General features: G+C 40.3%; 1 protein-coding gene across 1 annotated transcript in view; it reads left to right on the top strand.

Moving 5' to 3' along the window:
- The window catches only part of LOC144783948 (uncharacterized), a 376,042-nt gene that overhangs the window by 208,075 nt on the left and 145,538 nt on the right, over nt 1-22,429 (top strand). Inside the window, exons 32-34 of the mRNA XM_078662677.1 lie at nt 2,655-2,785; nt 11,992-12,122; nt 21,310-21,439. Of these exons, the coding sequence (XP_078518803.1) occupies nt 2,655-2,785; nt 11,992-12,122; nt 21,310-21,439 (392 nt within the window). The remainder of the gene's footprint in view (nt 1-2,654; nt 2,786-11,991; nt 12,123-21,309; nt 21,440-22,429) is intronic.

The raw sequence follows: 22,429 nt of genomic DNA, 5'->3' as shown, positions 1-22,429 counted from the left end.
AAGGCACTAGACCTGCAGGTCTATTAAAACCTTAATGAGTTTTTGAGGCCTGAGTTGCCAAACGGGCCCTGGTCAAGGGGGGTCAGCATCCTTTCCTGTGAGGGAGGCCAAATTTCCTTACCACAAAGGTAGTGGCTCTTCGAAGCCCCCTGCCCTGGAATGCTAATTCACAGGACACCCTCTGTCTCAGCAGTCTTTGTTCCTGGCCTCCTGAGAGCAAATGCCCTAACCCCTGGGTGTCAGAAACCTGTCTTTGGCGGCAAGCTGGCTAAGACCAGTCAGCTAGCACAGTAGTAGTTGGTAGGTTGTCAGGGGGCACCTCTAAGGTTTCCTCTGGATGTATGCATTAATAAATCCATCACCGGAATAAGTGTGATGATACTAAACATCTCTGTTTTCAGTGAAGCCATCATGTAGCATGTAGCTGGGGAACTCGTTTTCACCAGTGTCCAGTAAATGTATTTAAAATGGCTTCCCTGATTACTTGTACTGACTCATGCAGGTATGTCCACACATTTAGTATAGTGCACCCTGCCTTAGGGTTGTAAGGCCTGCTGTAGGGGTGACTTGCCTATACTGCATGCAGAGTTGGTAGGCATGGCACATAGGGATGTATGCCATGCCATATTTTCACTTCTGTCTGCACAAAGACACACAACCTGCAGTGGCAGACTGCATGTGTTTGGTGAGTGCTCCCTTAGGGTGACAATACATGCTGCTGCCCTTAGGGACCCTGCAGTTTTTGGGAAAGACATCTGACACTGGGGGACTGGTTAGCAGGAACCCAGTGCACTTCCAGTCAAAGTGACATTGAATACCATGCAAAAAGTGGGGGTGACCCTGTCAAAAAGGGGAACTTTCCTACCGTTGGGGCTAGGTGGAGGTGGGATCAATGTGGCAGGCAGGAGCGGCAATGAGGTGACAAAGAGGGAGAAAGCAATAAAAAAGGGAAAAGTAGGGAGAAGGCACTACAAGAACAGGGGAAAACAAGGAGAAAGCAAAGAAAATGAAAGGAAAGCAAGGAGAAAGCACTCTAAAAACTGGGATGAGCTAGGAGAAAGCAGTGAAAATGAGGGAAAAGCTAAGAGAAGAAATTCTAAAAACAGAGTAAAAAGCAAAAGAAAGCAGTGAAAACTAAGGATAAGTAAGGAGTCGCCCCTCAAAAAATGGGGAAAAACAAGAAAGCAGTGAAAACGAGGGAAAAGGAAGGAGAAGGCACAAAAAAGCAGGGAAAAAGCAAGGAGAAGACAGGAGCAAGAGCGATGTAGCAGCACAGGGAGAGCTGGGCCTGGGGCCCATTGGATGTTGCGAGGCTTATATGTGATAGATCAATGGCTGTGTAAAAAGCAACATGTATTACTATAAAGTTGGGATGGAATCCTTGTGAAAGCTATGTCTGGCACTACCAGTGTAGGAAAAGATATATATTAATCTTGCAATGAATGTAGCTGATACTTGGAGTTAATAATGAATGCATATGTATATGCATTGTCTAATTGTGAGAAATGATAACTGTTATTTCTGTAAGTTTTTGTGACACCTGATAGTTATAAGGTTTGTTTATAAAGCATAACTTTGATAATAATAAATCAAATTTACCTGAGGATTAACTGTGCTCCTATCCCTTTCTTTCTTTGCTTTATAAGGCACTAGATACCCCCAAAGTCATACATACAGAAGAATTGGACAAAACGGGCCATAATGTCTGGGCATGGAGAAATATTAAATATGCTGACAAAATCTGCTGAATTTCCAAATGTTTCTTTAGGCAAAATGTTGAGAAATTTCACACTAGGCAATGTAGCATAATTTTCTGCCCAACGAGGCTTGTTTTACACAGAAAATATCTCCTTGAAAGATATTTTTTGCTCAAACCAGTCTACTCTGGTATCTGGCAAACATGTTGTGCAAGATACCTGAAAACCACTTTTTGCTCTAAAAGCATAATTTTGCAATATTTATATGGAATTTCATAAATGTTCACAAAAAGATACACAGTTTAACATATCCTGACAAACGTCCTGTCACAAATGGATTTCATAAGATTAATATAATTGGTTCATCCACTGATGCCTCCTGCAATATTTGCCTTCTCGTCTTTAAATTGGCCCCTTAATTGTATGATCGACAAGGTGGACCTTAGAGGTAAGGCCTTACCATAGAAATCCCACCTGCGCTAAACCAGTTCACAACTGAGAGAATGATATAATCTCAACTCAATCCACATGTGTTCCTAATACGTGCAACCACAACTGATTCCATAGCATCAACAGAATCCATTCAGTAGAACCACACTTGTTAAGAGAGAGATTAGGCTCAGGCACACTAAATACTGAGACAGAGAAAGTACAAGTTTCTCAGTTCCAATGTATATAACACAGTGTACAGCTGCAGTGATAGGTAATTCAAGCATGATGCAAACCCAGAGTGCTTATTGTCTAAGAGGAGACCCAGGTACCAAGCATTCAATATTCACCACATGCAGTTCCGCTAGTTCTAAACACCACACAACATATTTTCAACGCCCTATAGATATGCATCCTTCTAAGCCAGAAATGTATTCCAGCAACCTGCTGCTCATCCAGTGAAAATAGAGTTAGTTATAGATCTTCCTAGTGTACATTTTATATTTCTACAATTTTTCTTCATTACAGGCACAGGCACAAAGCCAAGATGTTACAATGCAAGTGAAGTGAAGGCTACAGCTTGGTTGAGCAACTACTTGGGGAGCTTTATGGAGCAAACTACTGCAGCAGACCTTCGGTCCTTTGCTAATAATGATCAGGTACCCATCCTCTGTAGAAACTACATTTTGTACTTTAGGTCTCCATCCAGAGTGAGTGAGTCAGCTGTTTTGCAGATTTCAACACTTCTCTCTACCTGTGTAAATTGAGGGTTGCAAAACTTTTGCCTATAAACAACGCAAGACAGAGCATTACAACCTCAGCTCCTCCAGAACAGTGCACATTCCCAACCACTGTCCATCAATGATCCTCAAGATTATTCTGAAGTCAGGATGGTTGTTGTATGTGGCCCTTTTTATCCCTAAACCTTTTGCCTTCTTCCTCCTATTTTTTCTGACCTGTTTTTGTTGGTTTTAGGGCTCAGGGCACTTTACCACTTATGCCCACTTTACCACTGCTGATCAGTGCTAATGTGCATATGCTCTCTGCCTAAATTGTATCCGTATACATAATTGGCATATTTGATTCCCTAGTAAGTCCCTAGTAAAGTGCACTAGGGGTGCCCAGGGCCTGTGAATCAAATGCTAACGGTGGGCTTGCAGCACCGTTTGTGCCACCACACGAGTAGCCTTGCAAACATGTACGTGTGTGCAGTTTTAATCTGCCAATTCGACCTGGCAAGTGCACCCACATACCAGACCAAATCTTCCCTATTACTACATGTCAGTCACCCCTAAGCTGGGCCCATGCAGCCCAATTGGCAGGGTGCAGTGTATTTATAAGGTAGGACATGTACTGGTGTGCTGAACGTGAGTTAATAGTGAAATACTGCTAATTTAGTTTTTCATTATTTCAAGGAATATCCCTCCCATAGGACGACATGGGGATTGCCTTAAAATAGCTTTTAAGTGTAATTTCCCATTGGGAGTAGAAAGAGATTTGGAGTTTTAGAAAGGGGGCATTTTCTTGCTTAACCATTATTTCCCTCTGTCTGTCTGTAAAATGCACATCTGGGTTTGCTATCAGTTGGTCTCTTGTCCATTCACTCTAGACAGTCACACAAAGGGAGCTGAGGTGTGCCTTGCATATCCCGATGAGCCATCACCAGGCTGATGGGTCTTCCTGAGCTAGAGTGGTGGGAAGAGCTGTCACTGACACCTGAATAGGACTGTACTGTCCTCACACAAAGCTTTCTCCACCACCTGTAGTGTATATTGAGCCAGGTCAGGGAAAGGCAGGGTCTTACACACTACAAAGACTTTCCTTCAAAATTTGCATACTTCAAAAGGTCATGAGGAATTTCTGGAAGTTGGTCCAGAAGGGAAACTGTATGACTGTCCCACCGGCAAGATGCATGGTGTCAGAAACTGATTGGATAGCTTATTTAACTAATATTTACAAGCCAGGGGAGTCAGTGGTGAGGAAGTGCTGGCCAATTTTGGGGGTGGAAGTTTCGGAGTTGTTCTTCATCCACTCTATTGCCAAGTTGATAACCTCCCTAACTTTAACTAGGCAGCTGGACCAGATAACTTGCCAGCAATTAAGTCAAATCCCCTGTGGTGGGCAGTATTCTTTTCTAAAGGTTGTATAAACATAACCAAGACTGGGATAATTCCTCCAAGTTGGAAGGGCGCTATAATCAAACCCATACACAAAAAAGGTGCTATGAATGACCCAGGCAATTATCGGCTGATATGTTGTTGGATGTAGGTGCAAAATTGTACTCTAAAGTAATATTAAGGGCTTTAAAGAACTAAATAGAGGGAATGGAATTATTCCCATGGAGCAGAGAGGCTTTAAAGCTGGGCATTCAACAATAGATGATTAGTTCAGTCAATATGTTTTGGGGCAGAAGGCAAAGGAAACCACTGGGAATTTATTCTGCTGTTTTGTTGATTTTAGTTCAGCAATCGATTTGGCTAGTATACTCTGTGATAAATTAAGACGTCAGGGTATTCCAAATTGCTTAATAGCAATTCTGCAGGAATTGCACACCGAGAACTGGGCCCAAATGAAGCTTGATCTATATGAGGCCCTCTCTAGGAGAATACCCTTGGGAAAGGGGTTAATGTAGGGCTGTGTCGTAGCCCCTAGACTGTTTTCTTTTTTCTTAGCCAACCTTCCAGGAGAGTTGACCGCAACTCATTCCCTTTCCCCGAAAATTGGGGCGGGGGACATGTGTTGTGCTTATCTTTGCTGATGAATTGGAAATTCTGTGTGTGACTCAAGTTGGTCTACAGAGAAAGTTGACTAAATGTAATCATTATTGTGAGGCGAATAAATTGAAGGTAGACATGGGAAAAACTAAAATAATCCCATTTAGGGGAAAAAAGTAAATCATATAAGTGGCTGTTAGGTAATAGTAGGGTAAAGGGTGTGTCCTCTTATAAGTATCTGGGTATGACGTTTACCAGTCAGCTGAGGTAGACCTTGCATAAAGAATCGGTGGAGACTAGGGCACTAGCTACGATATGGGGACTTGTTCATTTTAAAAAGACTTGTGGTCCTTCCTGGACTTCCCTTTTGATAAAATGCAATGGTCCCCACACAATGCCTCTAAGGGCCTGAGTTACTAGCCTTAAGTATGGAGGGAAGTTGGGAGAGGTGCAAAAGCAAATGTTTGAAAACAATTGTTGGCCCTTCCCATAGGCGGAATATCCCAGGCGATAAGATTAGAAGGTAATTTGCAGGCCTGGAACTACTTAGCCTATGAAACAACTTTGCAATTTTGGGACAAACTTTGGGACTCAAATACATAGAAGATATCAGCCTTATGTGCTGTTGAAATAGGAAAGAGTGAATTACAGTGGGCAAAGAAGGTAAAGGAAAGATTAAAAGCCATCGTAAGAACTCTAAAATTAGAATTAAAATAGCCGAGGCCTCACAACTTTCTAAAGCAGAATTAAAAATAGCCTGTAAAAAAAGAATCCAGGTTTGCTGATTTAAAGTATGTAAGGAATAGACGCACAGCAAAATAGATGGTAGATTCATGGAAAAATAGGAATGATTTTCCGTATTTAGCTGCACTTCCAGACGCCCTGCTATGTTTAGCACTATTAAAATTACAGGCAGCATTAAATGTGTGTTATGTTTTTAATGTCCATATCTTCATTGATTGTCATAATTTTTTGGGGCTTTGTTGCTTGATTTCAAAATTTTAAATTGTCGCAATGAGGCACTTGCACTTTTGTTAAAATTAAATTTCTTGATATGGCATGTGCACTGACAAAACATTTTAAAATATGTTTGGATTAGTGTCCCAATGTGTCCTGGTGGTAGGGGTATGGAGATTGTAAGCTTGAATAATGGTGAATTTGTATTTATCTGGTTGTAAAGTATGATCTATGACCTACTTCAAAAGCAGAAAGGGATATAAGTATTGGACCTCTGACACCCCAAAATCAGAACACTTCTGGGCTGAGGACATTCTGCCAGGACGAAAAGATGGATGCTGTAGGAGGGACAGCCACTCTGCCTGTCGCTTTGTTGTGCTGGCCTGTTGCTTGCTGCTTCTGTCCTAGAAGTGAAAGGACTGGACTTTGCTTTCTACAGCTTGCTTCCAAGGTTCTCCAAGGGCTTGTGCATGCTTCCATCCTGTTAAGAAGTCTCAGAGCCATCAAAGACTTCACCTTCTAGTGCCTGGGCTCTTCTGCTGAGAGTCCTGATTTACTAAGTGGTGCCAAATCCAGTTCCTGGGCCCTTGAACGTGTTAACTGGTGATCTTAAAAAGAAAAAAAAACACCCATTCAATCTCAGCGCCCGTTTCCTCAATGAATCACTGACATAATATTGATTACCAAAATATCCCCATACACTAATATCGACACATAATTATCGATGTCGATGTCGATGTCAAACATATCAACATCCTATCTTTATAATGTGAAGTACAAAAAATATCGATGTAAAAAATATTTTTTATATATATATATACATTATAGCACATATAATAAGTACATTTAATTAAAAAAGTGTAAACATACATATATAAAATGCAATATATAACTATATATTTACTTTAAGACAATTAATAAACGAATCATTTTAATTTATTTTAAAATGTTATCAATATATAAATATGTAAAAATAAATATATATGCATATACATACATCTATAACATGAAATCTAATTTAAAAAACATACTATTATTAATTAAAACATTAAATATTTAATAATTTTTAAAGTTAGATTTTGCAGTCCATTGAGTGCAACAGTAGGGAAAGTGTTGGATAGCATAGGGGTAAACATTACTATGACCACTTCAGTGAGTGCAACAGTAGGGAAAGTGTTGGATAGTGTAGGGGTAAAAATTACTATTCCACTCCAATTACTGCAAAAGTAGGGAAAGTGTTGGTTAGCGGAGGGGTAAAAATAACTATTTCCACTCCAGTTAGTGAAACAGTAGGGAAAGTGTTGGATAGCAGAGGGGTAAAATTTACTATTCCCACTCCAGTGAGTGCAACAGTATGGAAAGTGTTAGATAGCAGATCAGTAAAAATTACTATTCCCACTCCAATGAGTGCAACAGTAGGGAAAGTGTTGGATAGCGGAGGAGTAAAAATTATTATTCCCACTCCAGTGAGTGCAACAGTAGGGAAAGTGTTGGATAGCGGGGGGGAAACATTTACTATTCCCACTCCAGTGAATGCAACAGTAGGGAACGTGTTGGCTAGCGGATCAGTAAAAATTACTATTCCCACTCCAGTGAGTGCAACAGTAGAGACAATGGGCCCCATTAGGATGGCGGTCAGATCATCCCCGCCGGGCCGGCGGTAGTCACCACCGGCCCGGCAGGGGCTATCCGCCCACCATCCTTGCAGTAAAGACCCCCTCGCCATATTACAATGGCTGGGGGTCTGCTGCGGACGGAAAAACCGTCTGCCGCTTTTCCACCCGGTTGTCAAGTCGACCAGGCGGAAAAGGCTTTAATATGGTGACACCACCAGCCATATTACAATGTGGCCGTGTACATGCCTTTCCGTGGCGGCATTGCCGCCACAGAATAGCATGCAGAGTTTGCCTGCGGGACCCATTGCAGGCCCCCAGGGACTCCGGGTGGGTGAGGGTGCACATGAGGGGTGCCTATGGTAACCACCTGCCTTTCAATGCACAATGTGGCAGGCACCGCACAGTGCCTGTCACATTGTGCATTGAAATGCACAACCTGCCTCTGTGGCATTGCGGCGGGCGGTGCTCTCTGCACCGCACGCAGCAATGTTGCAGATGCTCCATGCGGGCGAATTCTAATCGGGAGTGCGGGACAGCTGCACCCTCAGCGGGAGGTTCCGTTACCCGAGAGTATGGCGGGCGGACTTACTAATGGGGCCCAATGTTGGATAGCGTAGGGGTAAAAATTACCATTCCCACTCCAGTTGGTGCAACAGTAGGCAAAGTGTTGGATAGCGAAGGGGTAAAAATTAATATTCCCACACCAGTGAGAGCAACAACAGGGAAGGTTTTGGGTTCCAGAGGGTTAAAAATTAATGTTCCCAATTAAAACAATATATAAATATCAACTACAATGCAAAAAAAATTAAAAACAAAAAAAGAAAATACATATTAAAATGTTAAAAATTACTAAAAATAGAAACATAATATAACATTTAAAAAATCAAAAAATTGCCAACATTGTTTTATAAAAATGTTTAACATATTTACAAATAACTATATCTAATAGAAATTAATTTTAATCAAAAACATTAAATGTTACATAATATTTATATTTTTGTTATTTCCTACCCTAAAACACCACACAATTCACAACACACATCTAAATTTAAAAAAAAGTTTACTTCCATAATTAACATAATTTATTATCAAATAAAAACAATTTAAAACATTTCAACATGTACTTACTCAGCAAATATTACCCCTATAAAAAAATCCGCACACAAAATAAAAGTAAACAATTACCATAAATATTTATCATTTAATGAATGAATAATAACGAGCAACTAATTATTAATTAACAAAACCTAAAATACTTTCCACCCTCTACCCAAATAAACACCACAACACACACCTAAAAATCATTACACAATTTCCCTTACTAATTTTTCATTATTACATTATTTATTACCAGTTAATGGCAACTTATTAATATATTAAAATGAATTTACTTCCCACCCTTTACCACTATAAACCCCACAACTCACATTTCAAATTAATAACACACTAGGCATCTTTAATTTTTAATTACTATTAATTAACAATTAATTATTAATTAATTTGAAATAAATTACTTCCCACCCTATTCCCCTATACACCTTAACACCCATTGCTAAAAAATGACAATTTTAACATAATTAATTATCAATTAATTAATTAATTATTATTACTTAAACAATTGATAAATAAGTATGAATTAATTAATTCCCACAATCAACACTATAAATTAGTAAATATTAATATATAAAAATATTATTAGTTATTTTAATTAAATTACTTCCCACCCCATTCCCCTATAAACCCACAATGTTCTCCTACAAAAATGACCCCATTAACATGATTAGCAATTAATTAATAATATTTAACAACCAATTAATAATTATTTAATAATAAATTAATAGCCACAAATATTACTATAACATCTAAATTAAATAAATACTAATAGATAAAAAATATGACATCACTTTTTATAATTAAATTACTTCCCACCCTATTCCCCTATAAACCTTACCACCCATTGCTAAAAAATGACAATTTTAACATAATTAATTACCAATTCATTAATTATTATTACTTAAACAATTGATAAATAAGTATGAATAAATGAATTCCCACAATCAACACTATAAATTAGTAAATATTATTATATAAAAATATTATTAGTTATTTAAATTAAATTACTTCCCACCCCATTCCCCTATAAACTCACAATGCTCTCCTACAAAAATGACACCATTAACATGATTAGCAATTAATAAATAATATTTTACAACCAATTAATAATTATTTAATAATAAATTAATAGCCACAAATATTACTATAACATCTAAATTAAATAAATACTAATAGATAAAAAAATATGACATCGTTTTTTATAATTAAATTACTTCCCACCCTATTCCCCTATAAACCCACAACCTGCTCCTAAAGATATAACACAATTTACTTAATTTCCAATTAATTAATAAAAATTAACAAGCAATTCATAATTAATTATTAATACATTAATTTACCCTTTAAACCCACAAACCACTACAGAACTAAAAAAAACTACATTTAATTAACGTAAAGTTAATCCCTACTAAAAATTTAACACATATTAAAAAACAAAAGCAATACTCATACAAAAAATAGATCACATACTTTCAAAATACATAACACTAATTTAAAAATTGATATTTTAAACAACTATATTTTTGCAAACGATATTACTAACTTCGATATTTAAAAAAAACTGTATTTCTTACCTTAAAGTTGATATTCTTGACCACGATATTCTTGCTGTCGATATTTCTGCATCAAATATTTCCAACTCGATATTTGTGTCTGTCGATAGTTAAAACTCGATATTCAGTCTGTGCACCTTCCTCAATGCATCGCTGCACAAGATCGATGCATCATCGTTGTCTGCCCTAAAGCGTGGTTCTCGATCGGTGCATCGACCATGGCTTTCACTGCAGACCCCAACTCGCCATTGCAGGGTGTCACAATAAATGCTGCTGCATGAGTCCCAAGCACCAAGTCGCCGACGTCCGTGGCACCCGGTCCAATTCGGCACCTGGTTGTAGCTAAGAATCGATGCAGTGGCTGTTTTGAAGCTGTGAAATCGACGCAGCACCTGCATCACTGTCTGGATTTTAGATGCATCGTCCTGTGATGCCCATTCTTCATCAACAGAGCACTGCAGTAAGGAACCGGGGCTGCGTTTCCCAAAGCCGCTGCATCACCCCCCCTTCCAGTAAGGAACCAACGCATCACCTCCTCTGTCAGTGTGGAACCGACACGTCACCTCACCTGTGTAGTAAGGAACTGATGCATCACTTTACTTTTACTGCACCTCAACTCCCCAGCACCTTGCGCCATCTTTGATTTTTGATGCGTCTGAGGTACTTTGTGCTAAAATGTAATGCATCCATTGATTTCTATGCACTAAACTTGCTTAATCTTTTTTAAGTGATATTTTGACTTGTGTATGTTAGATTTTTGTCATTTATGTCTTGTTTTAGTCAGATAAATATTGGCTATTTTTCTAAACTGGTGAGAACTCCTTTTGTAGTGTTTTCACAGTGTTACTGTGTGTATGTACAAATGCTTTACACATTGCCTCTGAGATAAGCCTGGCTGCTCGTGCAAAGCTACCAAGGGGGTGAGCAGGGGTTATCTTGGTGGTGTGACCCCTTTACTCTGATTATAGTGAGGATCCCTACTTGGACAGTGTACAAACCACTGCCAACGAGAAACCTGATTTCTAACAATGTCCGACTATATCTTCATTAAATTCTTACCCTCTTTCTTGATGCTGATGAAGCGGGCTCCAGCTTTCTTCAAATGTAATACAAACATTGGTTTTCTCAAAACAGGTAATTTATTTGATTCTGTGCTACAACGTAGCTCATACATTAGGATTATACCATGCTATACAACAATACTGCATTAAGAATAGGTGCATAAAATAGAATACTATGCAATGAGCTGCAAAAACATTGGACAACAGCAATTCTTGCAGATCTATCGAGTCAATGCACAAATATTTGGTTAGACGAGTTTGATTGAGCTTTTAATAAAGGATCATAGGCTTTAAAAGTGAGTTTGATACAGTCCTTCTCAGTACCAAGTCCACTTTGATGTAATCTGGGTAAAGGAGCCACTGAGATCAAGAGTATGCTGGAAGACAAGCGAGTTAGAGTAATGTTGAGTGAGATTGAGTTTGGTTTTTGATGCTGTTTGCTATATATAGTTGATGTAAGAAGGATGGTATTTTACAAAAGGACGATTTTCACCAAAGTTTGGAATGTAAGAAGGTGTACATTTTGGTTGATTCCTGAGGGGGGAGGGCTATCAAAAGGGGCCCTGGGCATGGACTAAGACAACCAACCATCCTCACAATAACAATTGAACAATCTGTCAGAATTCAATGTGTTCTAATTTCATTGTCATCAACTTTATACTAAACAGGAAGCAGATGAAAATCACTGTCATATTCAATAAAACTACTGCAATATCCCATGCTATTCCCTTTCTGTTTTAGAATCTATACTTATATTATTAATTTAGACAGTTTGCCTTAGGTTCCGTTGAGCTCTAGTGATACCACCTTTGGCCAATCTCATTATTTTCTTTTATTTGTCTGTATTACAGCTTAAAGCATTCTTCTTGGACACCAATAACTTGGAACTTATGGGAAGGCTGAACCTGAAAGAAGATGTGAAGGAACTCATTGCAAGCGTGATAGTGTCAAATGATCCATCCATGCCCATTACCCTGAACAGGTAGCTTTTTTTTTCTTTTCTTTTTAAAAAAAAATTTTATGTCAAGATTTACTAATTGCTAAGTAGTAAGATTTTCTCGAAATTAGTAGCATTGGCAAAATTAAAGTTGAGGATTGTCCCATACCTCATTGTGACGTACCTGAGGGATCTTGCCAATGCTTTAAAAAATAATATTAAATGTTACTACTTCATATGACTATCAGATGCATGTATTAGAAACTTCAACTGTCTGCATTCAATCTGACTATCTCACAGATTCATACATACTTGCACATCATTCACTTTGTTTGACCCGAGAGTCTCTCTTAAGACAGACTCTTCACAGACCCTTCTATGTCTTGTTTTTTCAGTGCTGTGCAGAAAATCGAATAGCTAGCCGGAGGATGACTACTGTCAACATTAAATCTACTGAATAGGAAATGCAATACATAGGATAGTATAACATACATCTTTAGCCAAAACAAACATCTAGATTATTATTGATCTAGCTTCACTAAGCAAGCTATATCTTCATTATGTTTCAAAATATCGACATCACCACTAACTGCACTGCATGGATTATTGCATATTAAACAATAACAGTGGTAAAAATTTAAAAATGTATCATACACAATGCTAATCCAAATCCCTAGGACAATATTTGGATAGTAAATGTCCTATACACCCGCCTTTTCTCTCTGCCAAATGATTCTGCGGTCAGACATTCATTATTAGAAATCCAGTGGTAATGCTTTAACATATACTTTTGAGCTACTGGAACTACGTCCTTAGAGCAGAACTAGGAAAGTTCATCATGGTAATTATGGCACTCTAAGCTCTTGTTCTCACTCCTCCACAAACATTTGCCAGTTGACTGCACCTCAGTAAGGACATGAAATGTCTTCATAAAATATTCTATTACTTGGTGCCAAAAGTGTAGTTATTTTCTCTTGCAACAATGCCTAGAGTTGCCCTTACTGGCACCACTTACATAGCCACAATAATTGTTTCCGAGAAATCTACAGCTTCATAAGATAGTTTCCCCTGAACTAAGTTTTCAAATTCAGCTAGAAGGAGAATAATTCCCTTTTGCTAAACCAGGACATCTAGATCTATATTTGCAAAGCGCACAAAAGGGCTTCAAGGAGTACTGCCAATTTGTTAGAAATTCTAAACTTCCAGAAAATCCTATTTAGTTAGAGCTGGAGGAGAAGCACAAAAAGGAATGTCTACACAAGGTTTAATACAAAAGGATCTTTGGTCAACTCCAGGAACTGGTGATAGATGTCGGGTGCATAACGATATGTACGAGGAAATTGATTTATTGATTCACTTGCAATTTATAAGGAGGATAGGATGATATTATAATCTGCTTGGAGTGTCCACCGGGCTGGAATGTCATTAGAAAGAGGTTGTTTCGAGGGCATCAAGTTCCACAGCTGAACTGCTAACTGGCAAAGGAAATTAAATCATATCCCTCCTTTTTTGTTCAAATGGAACATGGCTGCTGCGTTGTCATCAAGTGGGGGCATATTTTCTATGGAGACGCCAAAGGAATGATTCCAACTTCAGATGGTTTATAGTGAGTCTAATACATTCGTCAGGTCACAGATTATGGTTTTGCAGATCCTGAAAGTAAGCTCCCCTATGACACTAAAAGAATTTAGTTATCACTTTTGTCTGAAAATGGGGTAGTTAACAGGACTGTCACTGAGGAAGGATGAATTCTCAAAATCACCATTACATTCACAAACAAGCATTGGCATAGTCAATAGGTCTCACCTTTGGGGCAGAAGAAGTATTTAGTTATGCAGCACAATATCCTTGGTGCAATAACATCAACTGTTGCATGGCTAAACACCTATAAGGTCCCAAAGGTTAGACCTAACTTTGCAACAGAATGAGTGCAGACACAGCAGAGACCATCAAACCACAGAGAAGCACACTGCGAAAGATTACACTGTGGATGCAGCGAAGCAGATAATGGACCGCTTCAACACAGCGGAATTAGGCACTGACAGCTGCAAACCATATCTTCAAAAGCACCAAGTGAAATGACTACAACCCCCCCGGCCAAGCACGCTCCCTGCTGAACACACCGAAACACCAAGTGAAATCACTACCACCCACCCGGGCCAAGCACGCTAGCTGCTGAACACCCCCGAGACAATAAGAGAAATGACTCTAATACTGGGCTCCCCCCACCCCCACGAACAAGCATGCTGACTGCTTAACAACCCGAAACACAAAGTAAATCACTCAAACTCACCCGGCCAAGAACGCTGCCTGTTGAACAACCCGATACACTAAGTGAAATAACTCCAATCCCCTCCCCACAAATAAGCATGCTGACTACTGAACACAATGTGAAATCACTCCACCCCACCTGGACAATCACACTGCCTGCTGAGCATCCCTGAGACACAAATTGAAAACACTCCAACCCACCTTGACAACCACGCTGACTGTTGAACAACCTGAGACACAAAGTGAAATCACCCCAACTCACCCCCTCAACATGCTGCCTGACTAAAACCCAGAGACACAAAGTGAAATGATGACTCCAACCCACCCGACAAGGCACGCTGCCAGCTGAACACACCGAGACACCAAGTGAAATTATACCAGCCCACCCGGCCAAGCATGCTGCCTACAGAACAACACTGAGGCACCAAGTGAATTCGCTCCATCTCAGCCAAGCACGCTGCCTGCCGAACGACCCTGCCAGTACATGCAGACCGTTATAAAAAGCAATGTCAGTGCAGCATGCACCACCTCCGTGAGTTGGCGCAGAGCCTCAAGTCACACAGAGCGTTTCCCTTGCGGGAGCGAGCAGGGGCACCATCCAAAGCTCGCTCCCACAAGGGAATCGCCATATGTGCATGCGTTGCTATTGAAAGCAATGCAACGCCTGCACGTTTTTCACCAAAAAAGCGAATTGCTTACAAGAGGTCCCCTATGCAGCACATGCGCACTGCGTAGGCAAGCTCTAAAAAATCTCATGGGCAGGAGACCCTAAAGCGATGTTAAGTAAAAAAAAGAAGAGCTTAAAAAAGCAAATTGTTAAAATCGAAGTAGCTGAAAGGCAAAACCTACTGTACACTGATGTCTGGTCACACAGTGGAAAATGAACAGAGTGTAATGCCACTGAATTGCATTGTGGGATGAAGAATTAGCCTGGCTGTCGTAAAGAGGAATATCCCAGTTTATTTTCCTGGAGTTTCCTACCCATCTGTTTATAAAACAAAGCTAACATTTTAAGTTTCAATAATGGAGAAGTAGGATTGCAATGCAATAATGTAACTTTCTCGCGATAAGCATTTTCGTTGCTATTCATGAGCAGCTCATGCTGCAGGAAGGTAAATGGAACAGGCAGGTAATCAAGGATGATGAAGAAAGCAAACCTGATAATACTGACTGAAGAGGACAGGGAGAAGTGCACCTCTTTTGAGCATGCGCCATCATGTCATTGTCAAAACCCGTATGGATATGTTTACAAATGGCAGCTTTAAAAATCTCACCAGCTGAAGTTTTAATGAGAAGAACAGCTATGGCTGCGTTGCTTCTAAGACAATAAACTAGAGTTCTGAGTGGAAAATCCATGTCAATAACAATTGAAAGCGAATCCACGGAATAAATAGCAGACATCCTTTTCGAAGACGTTTATGACGTTCTCGATCCTACCTCTGGAAAGAAGATCTGCCATAAGCTCCACAGATTCCCTGAGTAACAGAGCATATCTCCATATAAGTGTAAGAACTGACGCTAGCCTCATGATAGTGGGAGAAGCTCCACAAATTTGTCTTCCGGTTGCCTCAATGCAACCGCTTTCTTCAAGTTAACAGTAACTTTGGATAAATGAGAGGATAAACCCTTCCTAACTGCCACACAATATCAAATAGTAAATCAGACAAGTGTCCAGCTCCCGAAAAAGAGGACTTTATTAGGAGGTCTATATATTCCTCTCATGCCTTGTTGTGATGCTAAAGCAGCGGCTGAATGCTTTGCACAGTAGGCCATTGAAGACCATGACCAAAGGCACAAGAGGGTGACAAGGGTCTCTGCACTTCAGAATTTATAAGTGCATAGACTCCCTATTGACCTTCCCATTGCCTTTGTTATAACCTTGTGATATCTATGAAATTAATTCAATCCCCAAACAAAAGAGCTTTTAATTGAAAAGAAAAGGAGGAGAGTGTAGCATTTTTATACATCCTGGCTTGACCAGTGCTCCCTTGGTAAAAGTAAAGCCATCCAAGGGCTACGAAGAGTGTTTTCCGACCTTGGAGAAGTTTGGTCTCTCCTGTATACCATGTTCCTTCTTCATTACTAGACTTCCTTGCTTCTAGTCTGAGCTGGTGACTTAGTTGAACTGAGCCTTTAAGGGACAAAGGTCAAGAGGCAGCTGGAACTCGACACAATGTAACCTCCTGCTCTAGGAGCATCATGATTCATAAGGATGGTCCTAGAGGAGAAGACCTTCAGTCGCCATATGCTGCGTCTCTGAAAGAATCCTTGATGCTGAAGCCATTGGGCAAATCTGCCTAGACGTCGCAGTGCATCTATGTCTCAGAATCAAGACGGAACTGGCACTGGAAGTGGTAATAATGCTATATACGGTTGTATGACGTTACAACGCACAACTTTTATGCATACTTTTACAATGCATACCTTTACAACGCATTTTTTACAACGCAACATCCATTACAAAGCTATCCATTACAACGCATGCCATTACAACGGATTTTTAAAAACTACCTTTACAACGCATTCCATTACAACACATACTACCTTTACAACGCATACCATTACAACGCATACCATTACATTGCATTTATGGTAAGTATTGGATAGTGTAGGGGTAAAAATTACTATTCTAACTCCAGGGGGTGCAACAGTAGGGTAAGTGTTGGGTAGTGTAGGGATAAAAGTTACTATTCTAACTCCAGGGTGTACAACAGTAGGGTAAGTGTTGGATGGTAATGGTATGCATTGTAATGGTATGCGTTGTAATGACTGCGTTGTAATGACATGCGTTGTAGTGTCATGCGTTGTAGTGTCATGCGTTGTAATGGTTGTGTTGTAATGGCATGTGATGTAATGGATGTTGCGTTGTAAAGGTTTCGTTGTAATGGCAGTGCGTTGTAAAAGTTGCATTGTAAAGGTTGTTTCCCCTATATACTCTCTGATTTTATCCTTGACCTTCTCTTAACTGGGATCCAAAGTTCTGGGGACCAACAAGACCTCCTCGAAATTATGTTATTTACATTCCTTCTTTGGGTCTACTAGATTACATGTTTTATCAAGTAATACCGTTTTCTACGGTGTCACTGTCCGAAGGCAAACATTTTTAAATGTGTGGCTTTCATCAGTGGCTATTATTCCATCACAAGAGCTGCATTTGATGATAAATAACAAATTGGTGACTGGGAAAAAAAGGAGGGGAAAAGAACTGTGAAGAAAACAAGTGAAAATAGTTTTTACCTCGGCCCAAAAAATCCAAAACTGAGTTTCAGAAGTGCTAACTCTTTGTTGACGGTCTAGTTTAGCGACATCATCGGTAAAATAAGCACAACCAACTGAGGGGTTACATACTGGAACAGAGCACTATGGATTCCAGAAGATTCTGGCTGCCTGAAAGTGAAACTTTCATTTTCATTCGGCTTCGTTCATATTTTCTTTTTCGAAGTGTAGCTTGAAAAATGAAGGAAACTACAAAAGTGATTCGTTTAAAATTCCTTTCAAATGTATGATTGCATAATTAAAACGAGAGAAATTAAATCCAGATCTGCAACATATTTGGTTTTTGAAAAGCGCTCGCTGTAGTACACCTAGACCACGAGTTTAGGTACAGATTTTGAGTGCATCTGAATTGTGGAACTTTACAAAAATATTGATCGTGCCCCTGTTTTCATATGCGGTACAAAAGGGGGTGGTGATGGACGGAGCATCTGAACCAATCAAACACTCACACCCAGTCAACAGATCTAGGTTTAATCCATCATCGTTCTTTAGCCCACTCTGCCACCCCAGTTCAGACATGGCTATATGCAAATCAGTCTGACCCTGTTCCTCATGGGAACAGTCCAGCCCGAACTGCCAAGCCATGTCTTCCCTGGACCGGAAACAAGCTTCCGAGGACCGATTTCTGGCATTTCAGCCATCTTCAGCCCGGCTTGCTTGAATCTCCCTCAAATGCCTTTGTCTGGTCAGACTATGTCAGCCACACTTGTCCAGCTCCACATTAATCAGCTGCCTGGGGAGCACAGGAGAACAAAGCGGAAAGAATGTGCTTATACAAGAAGGTCTTCTAGCCACTACTGCTCATATGTTGGTTTAGTTAAAACCCAGAAAAGAGGGTCACATCAATCGAAAATGCAGCAGGTGCAGTGGCACCAGACCTCGGCTGTCCGAGGGTCAGGGCCAAATGTACGCCACTTACGGATGTCTTTTAATACCGAACCTAGGGGAAGAGGGTGCATTTTTCTGTCAGGGATTATGGCTTGTTACGCTGCTAACATATCAAATCTCGAAACACATATGTTTGTAACACAACATTCGAACACTGGAAGCCCTCCATTCCATTAGTGCTACGTGACATATACAATTGGTGCTTCATTGGAGCTACATTGGAGCTACCATCTTTCTATATGAGGGCAGTAAACTAATACCTGATTGTAATTAAAGGTACTACTTCAAGTCAATGCACAGAGAACTAACACGACATAGGAAGTGAGTGTCAACATATTCATGTCTTTGTGTGAAGGGGAAGAACAGAGTATTACACAATACATTAATTACACTGTGTTAGACCTGGCATCCTAGGCATGGTTTTCCCAGTCTTTTTGCCACTACCTCCTGTATTTTTGACTGTGTGCTGGAATTCGTTCTTGCTGGTTTCACAACTCTGGGCACCCTAGCTCTGCTGATCAGTGCTAAAGTACACGTGCTCTGTGTGTATAATTGGTTAATCCATGATTGGTATATTTTATTTACTGCTAGGTCCCCTGTAAAGTGCACTGTGTGTATCCAGCTCCTGTCAATCACATGCTACTAGTGGCCTGCAGCACTGATTGTGCACCCATATCAGTAGCCTTGTAACCATGTCTCATGCCTGCCACTGCAGTGTCTGCCAGTGCAGTTTTAAACTGCCACGTTGACCTGGCAAGTGCACACACTTGCCAGGCTCAAACCTCCATTTTTACTACATGTAAGATACTCCTACGGTAGGCCCAGGGTAGCCCCATGGGCAGGGTGCAGTGTATTTGAAAGATAGGACATGTACTGGTGTGCTTTGCATGTCCTGATAGTGAATTGTTGCTAATTTTGTTTTTCACTTTTGCACTGCCTCTCACATAGATTATCATTGGAGCTGCCTTGTAACACCTTAGAAGTGTAACTTTTAATTGGGAAAAGACACAGATTTGGAGTTTAGGTACCCTGAACTCAGAATTTAAAAATACACCTTTTAGTGGAGTTGTTTTTTTACATTGTGTTTTGAAAATGCCACTTTTAGGATGGGGGCATTCTCTTACCTTACTATTTTGTGTCTCTGCCTGCCTGTGGAATCAACAACTGGGCTGTTTGTGCATTCACTCTAGACAGTCACACAAAGGGAGCTGAGGTGTGCCCTGCATATGATGATGGCCCATCACCAGGCTGACGGGTCTTCCAGAGCTAGAGTGGTGGAAGGAGTTTTCACTGACCCCTGAATTGGGATGTGCCTATCCTCTCACAATGCTGTCTGCACCTCCCTGCAGTGTGTCTAGATACAGGACAGGATCAACAAAGACTTCTCTTTGAAGTATGCCTAAACAAAGTCGAAAAGGGGTATATGTATTGGACCTGTGACCCCACATATTTAGAATACTGCTGGACTGAGGACTCTGTCAAGAAGAAGATCTAAAGAGCTGTCAGGAGGAGTACTGTCCGTTTGCCGTGGTGCTTTGCTGGTTTGGCCTGCAGTTACTGCTTCTGTCTGTGGGCAGTGAAAGAATTGGACTTTGCTTTCTGGAATCCTGCTTCCTAAAATCCTCTAAGGGCTTGTGTGTGCTTGTCTCTTGTTGGAAGCCTCAGGACCATCAAATACTTCATCTGAAGCACCACTGAACTCCTTTGGTGGGAGTTCTGACCTGCCAAGTGGCGCAATTCCAGTTCTTGGCCCTTGGAGGTGGTTGTTCTGTGTCGCGAGAAGAAAACCCACGCATTGCTCTTCAGCATTGTTTTTCCCTTTCCCAAGCTTGCTGTGCGGCCCAAAAATTGACACAGTGTCTGTTCGTGGCTGGAATAACTGCTGCAGCCCAAGTTCAGAACACTGTATCTCCGACGTCTGAGACCCTGCTCCGACTTTGACGCAGGGCCTACTGTGCGACTGAAGGAATCGACTGCTGCTGTGGAACTTGATCTAATTTGCCACCACATCGACCCATCGTGCCTGGATTTTCCCATGCTTTACACCTGTGTGCCAAGTCTTTGTCAGTGGCGCCCCACAGTAAGGAACTAAGTCAGCGCATCCAAAATTCGATGCATCGCTTCCCCTCGCAGTAATAATTTGACGCAGCAAGGAAGAACTAATGCCTCCACTTCCCTGAGACTATGGAACTGACACCTCGCTGTTCTTTTTCAACAAATCCTCCCTATGCAGCTGTTTTTTGTTCTGGATTTTGATGCATCAAAGGTACTTTGTGCTAAAATCAACACATTCATAGAGATCTATGGATAAACTTGCTTAAACCTTTATAAAGTGATATCTTGAGTTCTGTATGTTGGAATTTTGTCATTTTGGTCTTGTTTCGTTTAGAATTTTATGTTTTTCAAAACTGGTGTTGTGTCCATTTGTAGTGTGTTACTGAGTGTGTTTGGTACAAATGCTTTACATATTCCCTCTGAGATAGGCCTGACTGCTCGTGCCAAGCTACCAAGGGGGTGAGCACTCACTGAGCAGGGTTAACTCCCTTACCCTGACTAGAAGGAAGGGTTTCTACTAGAGACCCCCATTTCAAACAAACTGTTAAACAGACTGTTAAACGAGAGAGGCAACTATTGAGTGCGCAAGGATGACTTTGGGTTGGAAATGCACCTGATACTAATTTGTCAAATTATTTTATTATCTATGTAAGGGATAATTAAATACAAAAGAAAGTTTTTTTTTAATTTATTTTGTTTTTAATCGCAGAACTAGCTAACCAATTCTTTCAATTCTCCACAGCCTCCCTCTAAGTCTAATCTGCAACGTGATTGGTCAGCCAAACATCGAACTCAACGAGACTAGTCAAACTTCGGTGATTCTCCAAACTCTAAACACATGTGTTAGTAATTCGACAACTCTAAAGCCAGAAGTGAGTGTCTTCTTATTTCCTTCTCAGCAGTTGCACATGCATCTTTCACTCTTAAAGCTGCAATGAACATGTTTGTAGTCTCTGAGGCCTCCTGACATCGCCAAAGTTATATCTCCCAATGCCCAATTCACTGGATGGCCGCCTCTCCTGATCCATGGCCCAACACTTGTTTCTTGCTATTCCAAAAGGTGACTCGAAATCGTAATTTTTATTGTAAATTGTTTTTTTTATAGCTCTTAATACCTCCGAGAAGTCGTTGAAGAGCTATACAGAGAGGAGCACACTACTCAGGAACACAAGATTAGAGATCAATGGGTAGCAGATTAGTAATATGCGCTTGATTTTCCTTGTAAAATCAGTTGGGTTAAGTTTGTGTGCCTGGGATTTCAAGAAACATTTGTGTCGGTAAGATGAGATCCAAGAGAGAGCGGTACCCTCTAGGCAGGCTTCTTTTTGCACTCATAATTCCATGCATCTGAAGAAATATGGTCAGCAGGGGTGCATAAATACTTCCTTTGTTGTAATAAGGTAGGCTCTTTAATAGCCTTGTATATCATTTAACAAGTTCAAAAAACACAAAACAAAGAGTTGGTAAATAATATATGAAAATGTGCATTGTCACATAGGAGATATCTACAATATTTGCTGAAATCAGTTTAGAACCCACTTTCATGCAATTGACGATCGATTTTGAGACCTGTGTGTATGCAAGGTGCATCACCTAAAGGCACCTACCAGCATGACACTTACGTTGCAGCAGAAAGCCCTTCCATCACAAGTATGCTGTGAAAAATGCAGACTGAGACAGCCAACAGCATTTGGTGTCACTCGGCATTGTGTAACTCATTTATATCTGAAGTCACTCGCACACAAGTACTGCTAAATCCATTAGGTCGGCCTTGACTGCAGAACATTTGGCTTTGCCAGTGCTTGTTTCTCAATTTATTATTAGCTTACCATGTCAAAAAATCAACACATCGCAGAAATTTG

The sequence above is a fragment of the Lissotriton helveticus genome, chromosome 10 (genome assembly GCF_964261635.1).
Source record: "Lissotriton helveticus chromosome 10, aLisHel1.1, whole genome shotgun sequence".
In the NCBI taxonomy this organism is placed as follows: domain Eukaryota; kingdom Metazoa; phylum Chordata; class Amphibia; order Caudata; family Salamandridae; genus Lissotriton; species Lissotriton helveticus.
Note: the sequence above shows the minus strand (reverse complement) of the source record. Positions and strands in the feature narration are given on the sequence as shown.